The following is a 14939-nucleotide window of genomic DNA, read 5'->3' on the forward strand; positions in this document are numbered from 1 at the left end:
TCTAATCCACCACAGCTAATAAACATCCTCATGTTAGCAGACAAATATTTGTACTAGTTTCTTTTCATTCATTTTGTGCACAATCATCTATACCCAGAGATGAACACAATTTTTAATTTAGGTGCCCCAGAGAAGTCCTTATTTTCTTATTATAGAAACCGAGGAAAAGCATTTGAAAGGTTGTTCACTCTTTATTTAGTGATTTAAAAGTATAAAACTCAACGTATTTCTAGGAAGGAGCTTTGTCATTAAAACTGAACTACTTCATATCAATGGATCTCCCTTTATTTATAAATAAAGGGAGATCCATTTGTTATAATATAATATAATAATAGTGCTGTTCACTTAAAGAGTGAGGATTCCAAACTACGTAGAGTTTGTAACTGTAACAGCTGTAATTCACTAACATATAAACATGAAAAAAATGATTACGATTAGATATAGCAGCTGCACAAGAGGGTGAAAACCATGGAGTAGAATGTGGTTTGACTTGGAACCAATGAGATGGAATAAAATAAAAGTAGCAAGTAGTGCGATGATAGGGTGAGTCCGAAAAGGAAGTACAAGGTGAGAGATTTAAAGAGATTATTGCATGGTCAGAACCACCTAAAAGAGAAAAAGGATAGGAAATACGCCTAAAGGGAATAGGGTATATTACAAGTCAGGTGGTGAGGATGGTTTTTTATGTTTGATGGTTTGGAATACTTTTGGCATGTTTTTGGTTGAAATAGAACTTGACTCATTCATAGATAGAGCACGGCCTCCTAAGCAAAGAGCTATGCAATTTTCTCAGTCCTGTTAATTAACCCTAAGTCATAACACAGGGCTCCTTGTGTGACCTTGACAATGCACACCAAAAGAATTAACAAGGACACCATCCACAACCAACATGGCACTGTTAATACTCTGCTATTTTGCAGCTTTTAATGAATCAGCCTCTCTGAGAGCTACCACAGAGTTCGGGAAACCTTACTACCAGTTGGCCCCAGAACAATTAATCTAAGTTTTAGAGCTGTACCCTTATTAGGAGATAACAGGTTGGTCAACAGAGCTATTTTGCTTACCCCTAAAATATTTTACTAGGAGTCCTCCTACTAGACAGTATCTGGATGCAGTTGACATCTTCTCTAGATGGTTATTTTTATCGAGACACCATCTCTAGCCTTTACTCAACCAAGAGCCCCAAGACAGGGGAATTTTAGCTGGATGCAGTTAACATCTTGTTTAGTACCAAAATTTTGGTCATAAACATAAAAAATCTGATTTTTTTAAAATATCCTATATAAAATAAGTTTAATTTTTTAATCCTGTGTATGTCATATATATATTTTATTAAAAATATAAAAAAAGTTCAGTCTTTTTAAAGTAGTTGCTAAGATTTTTTTTAGATTAGTTTTTATCTATCAATCACCTATGTTCTTACATTCTAACTTGACCCTTTTTTAGATTATTAAAATTACTTCAATGGTTTCTTTTAAAAAAGACTTGTTTATGTATCTATTGGTGTGGTACAAAATAGGAAGTAAGATATTTTTTTATTTTGATTATATAACCACATTGTTTCACAGGAGTTCGCATATAGTGTTTATACTTTAAATGTGGTCATATAATGTTTCACATAATATGACCATGCAAATAATACTTTGTTTTAACAATTTCATCACAGCTTTTAACATGTTTTATAAATTTGAAAAAGCGCTAAAAAAACTTATCTAGACTTATCTAAAAAAAAAACTTTATTTTAAAAAAGAAAGGAAATCTTCATGAATGAGAAATCAAAAAAAACTTTACTAGCTAAAACAAGAACAATAAAAATAACTTTACTTTATTCTTTTATCTTTATTAATGTTTAATAATGTTATGGGAAACTTAAAATAAAAAGTACACTTAACTTCTAATAATTGTTTCAAAAAATACTCTCACTTAATTTGAATTGTAGTCTTTTTGTTTTACTAATTTAAAAATATAAGTTTCCATGTTAATACCTTTTATTAAATTATTATGCATTAACCCCTTAACTGTCACCTAATTTTGGTGCGCAATAGCTCCAGCGCCAGGTTGATTTTTGAAAAGTGCAAGTGTTATATATATTCGTAAATTATATAAAAAGTATAATTAAATCTATAATAAACTAAAAAGACCTTACCACAATTTAAAAGTAATATTTTAATAAACAATAATTATTCTCAAAGAAAGGTAATATACACAATCCGGCATCACTTTTTTTTGTAATAAACCACAGTATATTAGCACAGCTAAGTATATTTGAATGTTTTTGATTGTCTTTAAATATGGAAAGACTTAGAATGCACTTAACCTATACTGCTTTGATCTAAATATTTATTTGTCATTTTTACTGTCATATCTACAAGTTCACTTGTGAATAAGAGTTTAAAAATCTCCAGCTGGTCATCTAGTGTTACAGACTCATGGACACACTAATCGCAATGTAAGATTTGCCTTCACATACCTGATAGAGGTTTACTTTATGTCCAACATAACTTTTGTTTTTTTTTGCAGCCATTTGCTGTCTTTTACTAGTTAGAACAGCAAAAGAAACAGGCTGGGTAAGTATTATTTCATTGATTTCAGCAATTGACTTGTTCATAACATCATTGCTGTCCTCTTCAGTGAATATGTCTGTGCCATCCTCTCACAACATCAAGGTCACTATCACTAAATCTGAAATTTCATCGTCACTTTCGAGCATAATATTAACAAAAACTTCTGTTGAGTTTAATATTGCATCACTACCTCTTTTTTTTTTATAACTTGCCAATTTAAAACAGTGTTTACTATAATTCAAATTAAATCAGTTACACTTTAGAAAAATTGCCCATATGAGCTTAAAATTTCTGTAGAAGAATGTTTTAGAATATAGGACTGGTTTTGGTTTGGTATGGTATGGTTTGGTATTGTAAGTGTCACACTCCTTTAAACAAATATTTGCGTATATATATGTCAATGCCGTTTTTCGAAAGTATTGTCTTGCGTATATGTACGTCATTAACAGTTAAGGGGTAAAATACCATTTCATTCTTTGTTTTAACATTTGTACTTTTTTTTTTCTAATTTGATTAAAGATCAAACTTATTTCATTGTAACAGCTCTCAAAAACACTTTTTTTCTTTTTTTATGTATTAACTTTAATGATTTATAAGAATAATTCTATAAAATTCATTAAAGAGACTTTTGTTGTTCAAGAAAATCATTGTTTGTAAAAACGAAACAATTTTTTATTTTTTTATGTTTATTATAAAAAATGCATACTTAAATGATTTATTTAATATAAATTTAAAAAAGTTATATACAACTATCAATGATATTTAAAAAAAAAGTATTATCATTAACATTTAAAACTGGAAAAAAAAATTTTTTTTGGTGCCCATACTACTCCAGTGGTACCAAAACAGGTCTGGCTTCATACCTGTAAGTGATCGGAAATTATGATATCTGGTAATATTTCTGGTCCTCAAATTCTCAGTTTATTAAAAACTGTGAACACTGATTATATTTTACATTAAATTAATTATATTGCAAAAATTAATAAAAAACAAATTAATAAATTTACCACTGCAAAAATAATATCATTCAAAACTTATATATTTTAAATTATTAATTGTTTAAATATCAGGTAGGGGAAAAACTAAACAAAAATTTACGAAAGACAAAATTATAAAACTATTTTAGTGTTTTCTATATTTATGGCTTTAATAAACTTTAAGAAATTATATATATATTTTTTTATAGTCAATATTAGTTTTACAATTATCATTAATTTAGGAGAATCTTATTAACATAATGCGCCCTGGAATTTATGATCAAAGGTGCATGCTTTGCCTTAATTTAAACATTATAAATAAATAAAAAAGTTATAGGAAAAAAAAATTTACTTAAAGAAAAACAATTATAATTTTTCAGATTATTATAAAATTTTGATCATTTTAGTATCTGATTGAACTATTTTCGAAGAACTTTTTTTAATGATAGTTTTAAGGATCCGTTAAATATAAAAATAGCCTAAAGGCATTTTATTTATTTTATTAAATAGAATTTAATTAAATAGAAAAGGGTCTAGGCATGTATTAATTATTTGACAATTAAACTTAAATTACACTTAAATTAATCACAAATCTTGTTTTCTGCATTTAGGATTCCATCTATTAACGGGTGATCCGGAAGTTATCGGACAAATCCTAATTTCATTATTTGAACATAATAATTAGTTTTTGTGGTTTTATAAATATAAACTTTATTATTTGAAACACAATTATTTAAAATGAGGTTAAATGCAGCTGAACGAGAATCTTTTCGAAAGCGACTAAAAATGTTTTTTGTAAATAAACCTAATATAAAAAAAAAAAATCATAAATCATTTTGAAAAGGAAGGAAAGTACAATATATGATAACCTAAAAAGACTTGAAACTGTTCAATCGTTTTCTGATAGAAAGCACCCTGGTCTTCTGACATCCTGGGCTAGAGAAAAGAAAGCCGAATTAACGAGACTTGTCAACAATCGAAAAGGGGTCAGTCAGAGAAAAATAGGTATTAAATTCGGTGTAAATCAATCAACAATTGGTCGTCAGTTGAAAAAATTAATATTAAATATAGAAAACGTGAAAAGACTCCAAAATACACTATAGAACAACAAATAAAGGCAAAGAAAAGAAGCAGGAAACTAGTTAACCAACTCTATAACACAAAATCGCTTCTAGTCATTGATGACAAAAAATACTTTTGTTTTGCAGGGGACAACATGCCTGGAAATTCAGGATACTACACAAACAACAAAAAGACATGCCCAGAAAGTGTTCGTTTTATAGGAAAAAGAGAAATTTCCAAAAAAATTGTTAATGTGGGTAGCCATATCTGACCGTGGTATGTCCGAGCCATTGTTTCGCACTTCCAAGGCTATAGCGATCAATTCATCAATCTATATTAATGAATGTTTAGAAAAACGACTTCTTCCATTTATTCACAAATATCATGGAGACTTTAACTATTTATTTTGGCGAGATTTAGCAAGTTCTCATTATTCTAAAGATTCTCTAAATTGGATGGACCAATATGTCTATTACGTTGATAAAGAATCCAATCCCCTAATGTGCCTCCAGCACGACCAATTGAAAATTTTTGGGGACATTTCACACAGAAGGTTTACGAGGGAGATTAGCAAGCTTTAACAGAGCAAGTTTTGATTGATCGCATTAAACTAAAACTACAAGAAATTAATTTAAACTTTTTACAGTCGCATATGAAAGGTGTCAGAGCAAAATTGAGATCAATTGCAGATGGTGGTGTTTTTTCATATAAAAAATAATATAATTTAATTAAAAGATAAATGCTTTATTTAAAAAAAATATAATAGTAGTTTGTTTTTTATTTATAAATAAGTTATTGACGTTTTTATTTTGTCCGATAACTTCCGCATCACCCGTTATTAATTAGAATATATGAAAATTGTTTGAGCGTTTAATTGTATTTAATAAAAAACTTCCTAAATAAAAACTAAAAAGATTTATCCTTTAAACAAAAATACTATTTTATTTTTTTACAAATTTTATGCAAGAATTTTGAGATAAAGTAATAGAACTAAATTTGCCCCCCAAAAAAAATATTTTGGCAGGTCTCCCAAAAAAAAAACTTTGACAGGTCTCGTTAAGAAGCGTTACTCTGCTTGCTTTTTTCATGAATGTTCAGTTAAGCTAAAAAAATTTTTGTAAAATGTAAAAAAAATTTTTAAACATCTTTGCTTCCAACAATACTGCAAATAACCACTATTTGAGTTGGAAGTTACTGGAAGAGAATAGAGGAAATTTATGGAGCAAGATAATGATTGACAGACAACTTAAAAAATTGAAAATTTCATGAATCAGGAAAGCAAGATGTAGGAAGCGAATTCCAAAACACTGATGTTCGAGGAAAAAACAAACAGTTTTTTGAACACTTAAGAACAGTCACAGAAAAAAAATGAGACTTAGTTGAATAATGAGTAACACAAAAATAAATTTTAGTAGACGGCACAAGAGGTGCCAACTCTTTAGAGCAGTGCCCATTATATTATTAGTAAAAAAGTGAATGGGAAGCAACATTATGACAATATGATAATGGTTGGAGGTTGGCTGCAAGATCAGGTCCAACTATGTTTACAATGTGAAATGTCAACTGTATTCAGTAAGGCGAAAAACAATTTTTTCGGAATAATTAAATTATCTTTTAATGTCATTTATGTGATTTTTATTCAGAAAATATTAGGTTGTAACAGTTTTTTTTTTAATGAAGCAAATTGTCTTAAAGAAAAAGATTTTAAATTAAATATGATTTTTAAAATTAAAGAAGTTTTTTCCAATCGTCTGTGAACTAATTCATTACATAAAATATAAGTCTGTCCATCATAGATTATCTCCATCATAAATTATCATAGATTATTTTAAGCAAAAGGAAATTAAAAACTTTTTTTTTCTTATAAAAAGGGAGAAGTGCTTTTGTTTAAGAAAATTCTTCTCACAAAAGTATTTTTTGTTTCTTATTAATTCAATATCGTGTAAAGTTCTTTTGGCATTATCAGTTTATGAACATAAATTACACTTACAAATATCTTATTGGTAACTAGGGCCTTGGGCTGTACTAGCTTTCGGCTCCAGCTTAGCCCAAAATTTAGCCAATTCAACAAATCCGGCTCAAATCCAGCAAAATTTTAGTCGGATTTCTGAGTTTAAGTCAGATATTTATTACATTTTTTTTTTCCATGTTTACATGTATACTTAATATATTATTTATACAAATCAATGTTCTTTGTAATATTCTATGAACTCCAAGTTTGTAATGGTATCTGTATTTATATTTCTCTACAATTTATTTAAGTAAGCCTAATTGCAAACAACAACTCAACAAAAAATTCTGAAGAGAAGACACACAATATTCTAAAGTGAAAACACGCAATAGAGTCTAAAGTGATGACACAAATGTGGTTAAATATACATTCAATAAAGTTACAGTGCAGAGGTTATTGATGCAAGATTGAAGTAAATCTGAGCATGCTGAGCAGCAGATTGACAAAATTGAAGAAGTTTCAGTAAAACAAGCCCAGCTGGATAATTCTTCTTCATCATCATCATTACTCTGACTAGGTGTTGATAAAATTGTTCAGTCTATATCTGCCAGTGGCACAGCACATGAACAACAATTACCAACAGGCACTAACACTCAATCTGGCAGAACCAGAAATAAATAGACACGTTGATCCACTACAATGATAGAGTAACAACATGCAACAATTGCAAGCTGTGGCGACAGTAGCTCATATTTATTTGGGTGCCCCACCAACAAGTTCACCATCAGAACATTTGTTCAGTATTGCTGGGGAGTTCCTCATTTATCATCGTAATTCACTCCTGCCACATAATGATAACATATATTTATGCCAATATTTCTAAAGTACAAGTTCGAAACTGACCAAAGACATTTAAAAAATAGCTTAAATTGAAGTTACTTTACTTCACTAGCAAATTAAAAGTTTCAATTGTTTATCAATTATTTTGTTATGTTAAGATATGTTATGTGAAAATTTGTCCTTCTATTTTAATAACAACAATTAAATTTAACAGAAATCAGTTGTCACTTGGTATTGAAAACGGTCAACAATGTTGACCACTACCATTATCACGTAGGGATGTACAGGATTTCAGCTTGTGTAACTTTGTTTTGAAATCTGGTCGGATTTGTTGTTAGAAATCTAGCTCCGCCCGGATTGGAAAAATCAAATTCTGTACAGCCCTATTGATAACTGATAAAATCTCATTAATTCAGGGTGCAACAAATTTTTTTTTTTTTTAATAAGCATTGGCGTTCGTTTCTTTATTTATTGACAAACATCTAATTTAAGAAGTATATATAAAATAAGCCAGTTTTATTTTCAATTCTTTTAATTTTTAATTACGCTTGTAGTACTCAAAAGGTGAGGTAGCAGGTATATTTGAGCGGTGGATTTGACGACTACAAAGTCTTGGAGTTTCTTTAGTACAATTTACAGACTGCTCAATTTTCTTGGCTTTGAGATAAATGGTAGAAAACCAGTCATTAGCATTTGTGCGGAGTGAAGAATAGAAAGAAGAAATTTGAGAAACTTTTTGGATGGCCAGATAAACCTCCATTAACTCACCATGAAGACATGATACAATTGGTTGCATTGGCTGTAAACCTTCCTTTGCTACAACAAAATTAATAATGTTGTCGTAATTAGTAAATGTGTGTTGTAATCCATTGGCTTTTGACCAAGTCTCAAAATCCCAATTCCAACTTTTTGGTTCTAAATCATCATAGAGATCAATGTCATCTGATGATGTTACAATTTTATCAAGAGTGTGAATAATGTAAATGTAAATTCATCAATAGTATTAAATGCGCTGTGACGCTCAAGTCATCGTGTTTTGCAAAGGTTCTTCAACTTTGTCTTTTTTAATTCAGGCACTTGAGTAGAAATAACTCGTTGCAGAAAGCGTTGTCGCTTTGGTGAGTTATCAAAAAATGAAAACAGTTGTTGGCAGGAATCTATCATATTTCTAATAGATCAAATCTCACATCCATGGCATATTGTTAAACTATGTTATTACATTATAAAAATGTAAATATTAAATAAAAAGCAAAATCAAGTATACACAGATAATCGTTTTTACATTTTATTATCTAAAAAAATGTCAGCTTAAAAACATGCTATAAAATGAAAACTAATTTAAAATTATTCTACAATTTAATGCTTAAAATTGCATAGAAAAAAAGCTGAAAACCATTAAATAGTAACATCTATTATATAGCCACCCACCCCACCCCCCCTGGATCCACAAACTGATTATAATATTTTAATTTATTAATTAGAACAATTCTATTTATTTACTTGGTTTTATTTTAAACGCGTTTTATGTTATTAAGGTTACAAATTTTTTAAAACAGCAATAAAACAGTGTCACAAAGTTGTTTTACATCAACACAAGCTCTTTATGTTGTTAAAACAACTTAAAAGTTTGTTTTATTGTTTTATAGCTTTTTACAATAACAATTAAATAGTCTTTAAAAATAATACGTGCTTTATTGTCAGCATGAACGTATTAAATAGTTTTTTATAACTAATAAAAGTGGTTTAAAATTGTAATGCGCTTTTACTCTTACTTTTTTACTTTTACTTTTTTAAGTATCATGTTAAGTAAAATTACTAAAAGTAATATCTTAATAGTATTAAATACGTTACTTGCTCATTACACTACAACTTAAACTTTAAATTATAACTTAAGCTGTTGATTATAACAGTAATTTACGCTATTTTAAACTCTGCCAAACCAGAAGATGATAGTATAATATTTAAATATGAGAAATAGTACGTTAAAAAAATTACAATTACGAACTAATGTACAAAAGATACAATTTTGTACAAATGCAACCCTCTCCCCCCTCATTATTACAAAGCGGCACAAAGGTTAAAGGGGGGGTTGCAAAAAATTTGTTTTTGCACACCCCCCCCCCCCCTCCCCCTCCTTTATCCTTTTTTATTAATTTTTGTTAAATAGATATAGGCTAGTAGTCTGTATATATATATATATATATATATATATATATATATATATATATATATATATATATATATATATATATATATATATATATATGTATATATATATATATATATATATATATATATATATATATATATATATATATATATATATATATATATATATATATGTATATATATATATATATGTATATATATATATATATGTATATATATATATATGTATATATATATATATGTATATATATATATATATGTATATATATATATATATATGTATATGTATATATATATATATGTATATATATATATATATGAAGACCTCAGTGGAAAAACCGGCGTTGTCACATTTAAAAAGTATTAAGAAAGTATTTATTGATCATTAATAAAAGTCTTTATTTAAAGCAAATGAAACTTAGCAATTTAAAAAAATTTATATTATAACTATTTTATTTAAAATTTATTCAAAAACAAAACATTTTGTAATTTTTTATACAAAAATTTTTTTTTCTTTGCTTTAAATAAAGACATTTATTAATGATCAACAAATACTTTCTCAATACTTTTTAAATGTGACAACGCCGGTTTTTCCACTGAGGTCTTCATATATATATATATATATATATATATATATATATATATATATATATATATATATATATATATATATATATATATATGTATATATGCATACATACATACAGTGGTGTACACTGGATTTTTAGATGTTTGAGTTTTGACACTTACAGGCATTGTGCTAACTCCAAACTTTTGTATGTTGATGCTTATATCAAAAAAGATTGTTTTGAAAAGAATTGGGGTGATTAGAACTTGGGAACAAAAAACCCTAAATTTTGGGCCCATCCGGCCCTTAACATGGGAGCAACGAGTTTATAAAATATTTTTAATTGTTGATTTTTTGTCCACTCAATTTTTTCAAGATGCTTTTCTACTTCAATTAAAATTAAAACAAAGAATGAATTATAAAATTTATAAGTGCATAACTGTTTCATCACAAAGAATTGTAAAAATAATTAAATGCTTAGTATTTTTTTATTAAAACTTCCTCAATGGATTTCCCTCAACAATCAATAAGTTGGTTTTGGATAGTTTTTGATATATTAGGTAGCATCTTTTTTGAATTAAAGAAAGATGAGTATCTAACATTTGATCCCCATCATGGACACGAAAACTTAAATGCTCTGTAAAGATACCTAATCCAACCTTTTGAAGATTCCCTAAAGCATGATATTTGCTATCATCACTATGTCCACAAAATGCAAGATCATTTCTACCCAGAAATATTACTGTTTTATTTATTAGAACTAATTTTTTTGGTTACCAGAGAGAAGTTTCAAAAAAGAATAATTTAAATCAACGTCAACAATATTAAATTTGGAGTTGCAGCGTGACCTTTCATGTAAAACACAAAATTTTCCTGCTTTTTTAAAATCATGAACAGCATTACCTCACTCTTGATGAGGCTTGTAAACTAAATTTAATATTCTAGACTTTTTTGGTAAACTTGCACCTAACAAAGTACAAGGAAGTCAGAAAGCTCCATCTCCTTTGCTAGAATAAGCTAACCTAGAAAACTGGCTGAGCCATTCAATTTTAAATAATCTTTTTGTATTAGACGATATTGGAAAAACAAATATAGAATTAGAACTAAATACTTTGTTTGCCTTATCTAATAATATTGCATAGTCTTAGCCAGCGGATAAAAGTTTATGACACGCAAAATGCGTTGAAACATCATATAAAGAATTTGAGTCTTTATATAAAGGAATATTAACTGAATTGAAGTCTAATGACTCAAGTATTTTAGAATCTACAGAAAGTTCAAAAGGCAATTCTATAAAAGCATTGTCTTTTTTAAAGTTGATTTTAGATTGGATTTTGACATGTTTTGCAGAATTAACTTCTTCTGTGAAAGAAACAGAGAAATGTTTTTTATTTATTTCAGTTTTAGGACTAATAAAGTGTAAAGGATAATTAACATTGTTTTTTATAGCCAAGTTCTTATTATCACATGAAATTTGTCTGAAACTTTTAATAATTGGTACAAAAAGGTTGGTTGACCAATGATTATTATTATTTTGCATTACTGACATAATATCAGTATTACACCATAAAATATTTAGAAAAAGTTTTATCTTTATTTTTAATAGAATGAAATGAAAAAATAATTGTATTAAAAAGTTTTTTAAATTTTTCTAAGCCAAAATCAGAATAAATTGATGTATTATGAATATTTAAAACAGATGACAAAACAATTAGATATAAAAACCAGGAAAACTTGTTTGCTTGATAATTTCGAATTTCAGTCGCTGATTTACTGTTAATTAACTTAAATTGATATGAACATTCAAAAGAAACACAGGCTATTAGCAGACTAGAAAGATTAGAAAAATTATTATTTTCAACCTGTTTAACAAAAAGGGAGTACCTCCCATAGTAGGAAGCTTTTCAATCAATTTTAGTAGGAAGCTTTTCAATCAAATTACAATTCAATCGAAATTAGAAGCCTCAATATATTAACTATTTTCAGAGGCGAAATGCTAAAAGCTGAACTGTTCAGGCAATTTTCCATCTTCGGATGTCCTTATATAAAAAAAAGTATACTAAAATATATATATAAACTATAAGATCATTTTATATTATTTACTAGCTGGAAATATGAAACATTAACTTTATTAATTGTGTTTTACCTAAAAACAACATTATCTTTACTATCTTCTTGCTTCGGAATAAAGTTTTTTTTTGCTTCGGAATAAAAAATTAATTTTAGAATTTTCAAAAGATTGACTATATGGCTGCATTGGACACTTGTTATTTAAAAGTTTTAACTCTTCAGTTAACTGATTTTTATATTTGCAAATATTTTATATTTGCGAAAACTAAAAATTCACTTTTGTTTTAAAACTTTAATTTACTAGCAAAGTCCTATGATGAAAATTATTAGCAAAGAAGGTATATCAGGTGGCATTCATAGTTTTGTAAATTTTAAACAATTTTGAACAACTGACACAATTGTTCTAAACTTTTTACAAAATTGATTGGTTATAAAAAACATCTCTATCTTTTTTGAAATGTTTTCGTTATTATTCCGAAAGGTGTTTAGCAAATGTCACAATTGTTATTTTGATTAATAGTGATTGGTTTAAACTGTTTGTTAACCAAACATTTATGCTTTTGAGCATGATTGTGAAAAGTTTTGCATCACTTGCGACAAAGTGATTGGAAAAATTTTTTTAAATGTAAAAATAAGATTGGGTCAAGCATTAAATATTTTTTCTTTAACCGATCACATTTGTATGCAGTGAAAAACAACTGCATCATTTGCTCCAAAACACAAGAAAATTTTTCTAAGTAGCGAATAAGTAACTATAAAGATCAAATAAAATTTTTACATTTAATAATTTTTTTCAAGTTAAAAATAAATTTTTCATTTTTTGTGAATATCAGATTGTAATTTCTACTTCAACTTTTATTAAGGAAAAAAGAGACACTAAAATTTATAAGAGCAAAAAGACTGATGCACGCACATCAGCGGCGACACCCTAGATCTGCCCCTGTATATCAAGATCCTTTTTTCTATGTCATAGGGCTGAAAATGTGTTTTGCTTAAAAAAGTAGCCTTCCAAACTTTAGTAAGTCTAAATAAAAGTATATAGATCAAATTACTTTTGTGGAAAATGTGTATCATAAAATATGCATTCCAAACTAATATTAAACACTGTTTTTTAAACAAAGCTGTTAAAATGTTTTATAAGCAAATCTGTTGAAATGTCTAGACTAAAATTTTTAAACAATCATTAATTTCCAGAATGTGATGACTGTCAGCAACCAAATTTACCTGCGAACTCTTTCCAAGTTACTAAAGAAAGTGCAATTTACAAAGATAAATCTTTTTTATATTATCAATGTGAAGATGGTTATAGTTTTGGAGCTGATTCTATTTTTCAGCAGAAAATTCAATGTGTAGGTGGAAAATGGGATCCAAGGAAATTACCAAAATGTACAGGTTAGTTAAACTTTTTTTTATTAAAGAATTCCTTTAGATAATTTCTTGCACTATCTCACATTAGTTTATAAAGTTATATGTACCATAAATTGTGTTGCTTTTGCTTAAAGTTTATGCTAACAAAAAAAGTTTGTTAATTCTGTATTTTTAACAGTAAACACAGTGTTACAGGTACATTGTGGTTTGTAACAAGAAATATGAGGTTCAAACCTCACCACATACTTGTTACCTCTTACTTGGTATTACTGAGCTCAAATTAATCATCTGTACAGTAGCCTTGTTACCAAGGGTTTTTTGTTGTTGCTACAGAGTTATAACAGCATATATTTATTTAAATATTTATAAAAATAGCATCTCCGTCATTCTGCTTTGGTTTAGTGGTTGAGCACTTGCCTCATAAGCAAAAACTTCTTTATTCAATCCCCACCGCATCCCTGGTAGTACCACACTTAATTTGCAGTAGTATGTTAAAATGTTTAAAAGAGCTAAGGATTTTGTAATGAGCATTTTTTTATTGGGGAAATATTCTTAATAAAAAACATTAATAAAGTCAATCATTTCAGTTCTGCAAGTTGGACTCCTTTTATCTGTGCCTATAGAAAGAATCTGCATGGTAAAATTAAAAAAGTCTGCATGGAAAATTTAAACTTCAAGTCTTTAGACAGAACAAACTTTGCAAAGACTATCAATTGGTAGTTCTTGACTTGGATTTTGTGCTAGGGGCTTAAGGATGGAAAGCTTCTTCTTTCTGCCCTACAAGGGTTTTCTGAATTTCGAAGTTGTCTAACCTCAAGCTCAATATTACGAATTTGCAAAGTTACCCCTTCGACTTGTGTTAAAAGATTGAGGAGTTGTCCACCATAAAAAGATATTGGCATCACTTTAAAAATAGCACCAATAAAAATTGTTTTTAATAGGTATTATCTCGTTAAATAAACTAATAGGTATTATCTCGTTAGGAAGAAAAAATTTTTTTATGTTGTTTAAAATTTCATGATAAATATGTTGAAATGTGTATTTAATTTTAAAGTTCAATTTTTCAAATAATTTTGTCATGCCATAGGAATAATGTAATGAGTTTAAAAATGTTTTAAAAATTATTCATTGTTTAAACTTTCTTACATTGAAAAAAAGTCAACTGTGAAGACGATGCAAAAAAAAGGCCAATCTGGTCCTCAAACTGAATGGATCCTTTGAAATAGTTTTAACATGGTTTGACTGCTAATAACTTTAGGATTGCCTACTCAGAATCAATAGTTTGACATCATACTGACTTAGTTGTGCTCCTTGAAGCATCTAATAGAAAAATAATTGATGAAAAAAAAAAACTTTTTTACGGTACTTAA

General features: G+C 27.9%; 1 protein-coding gene across 1 annotated transcript in view; it reads left to right on the forward strand.

Annotated features, from left to right (window-relative positions):
* Positions 1-1437: 1437 nt before the first annotated feature.
* LOC100208468 (complement factor H) overlaps positions 1438-14939 on the forward strand; it is a 44698-nt gene continuing 31196 nt past the window's right edge. Inside the window, exons 1-2 of the mRNA XM_065804426.1 lie at positions 1438-1522; positions 13396-13593. Coding sequence (XP_065660498.1) covers positions 1465-1522; positions 13396-13593 — 256 coding nt within the window. The 5' untranslated portion in view covers positions 1438-1464. The remainder of the gene's footprint in view (positions 1523-13395; positions 13594-14939) is intronic.

The sequence above is a fragment of the Hydra vulgaris genome, chromosome 09 (genome assembly GCF_038396675.1).
Source record: "Hydra vulgaris chromosome 09, alternate assembly HydraT2T_AEP".
Taxonomy (NCBI): Eukaryota; Metazoa; Cnidaria; class Hydrozoa; order Anthoathecata; family Hydridae; genus Hydra; species Hydra vulgaris.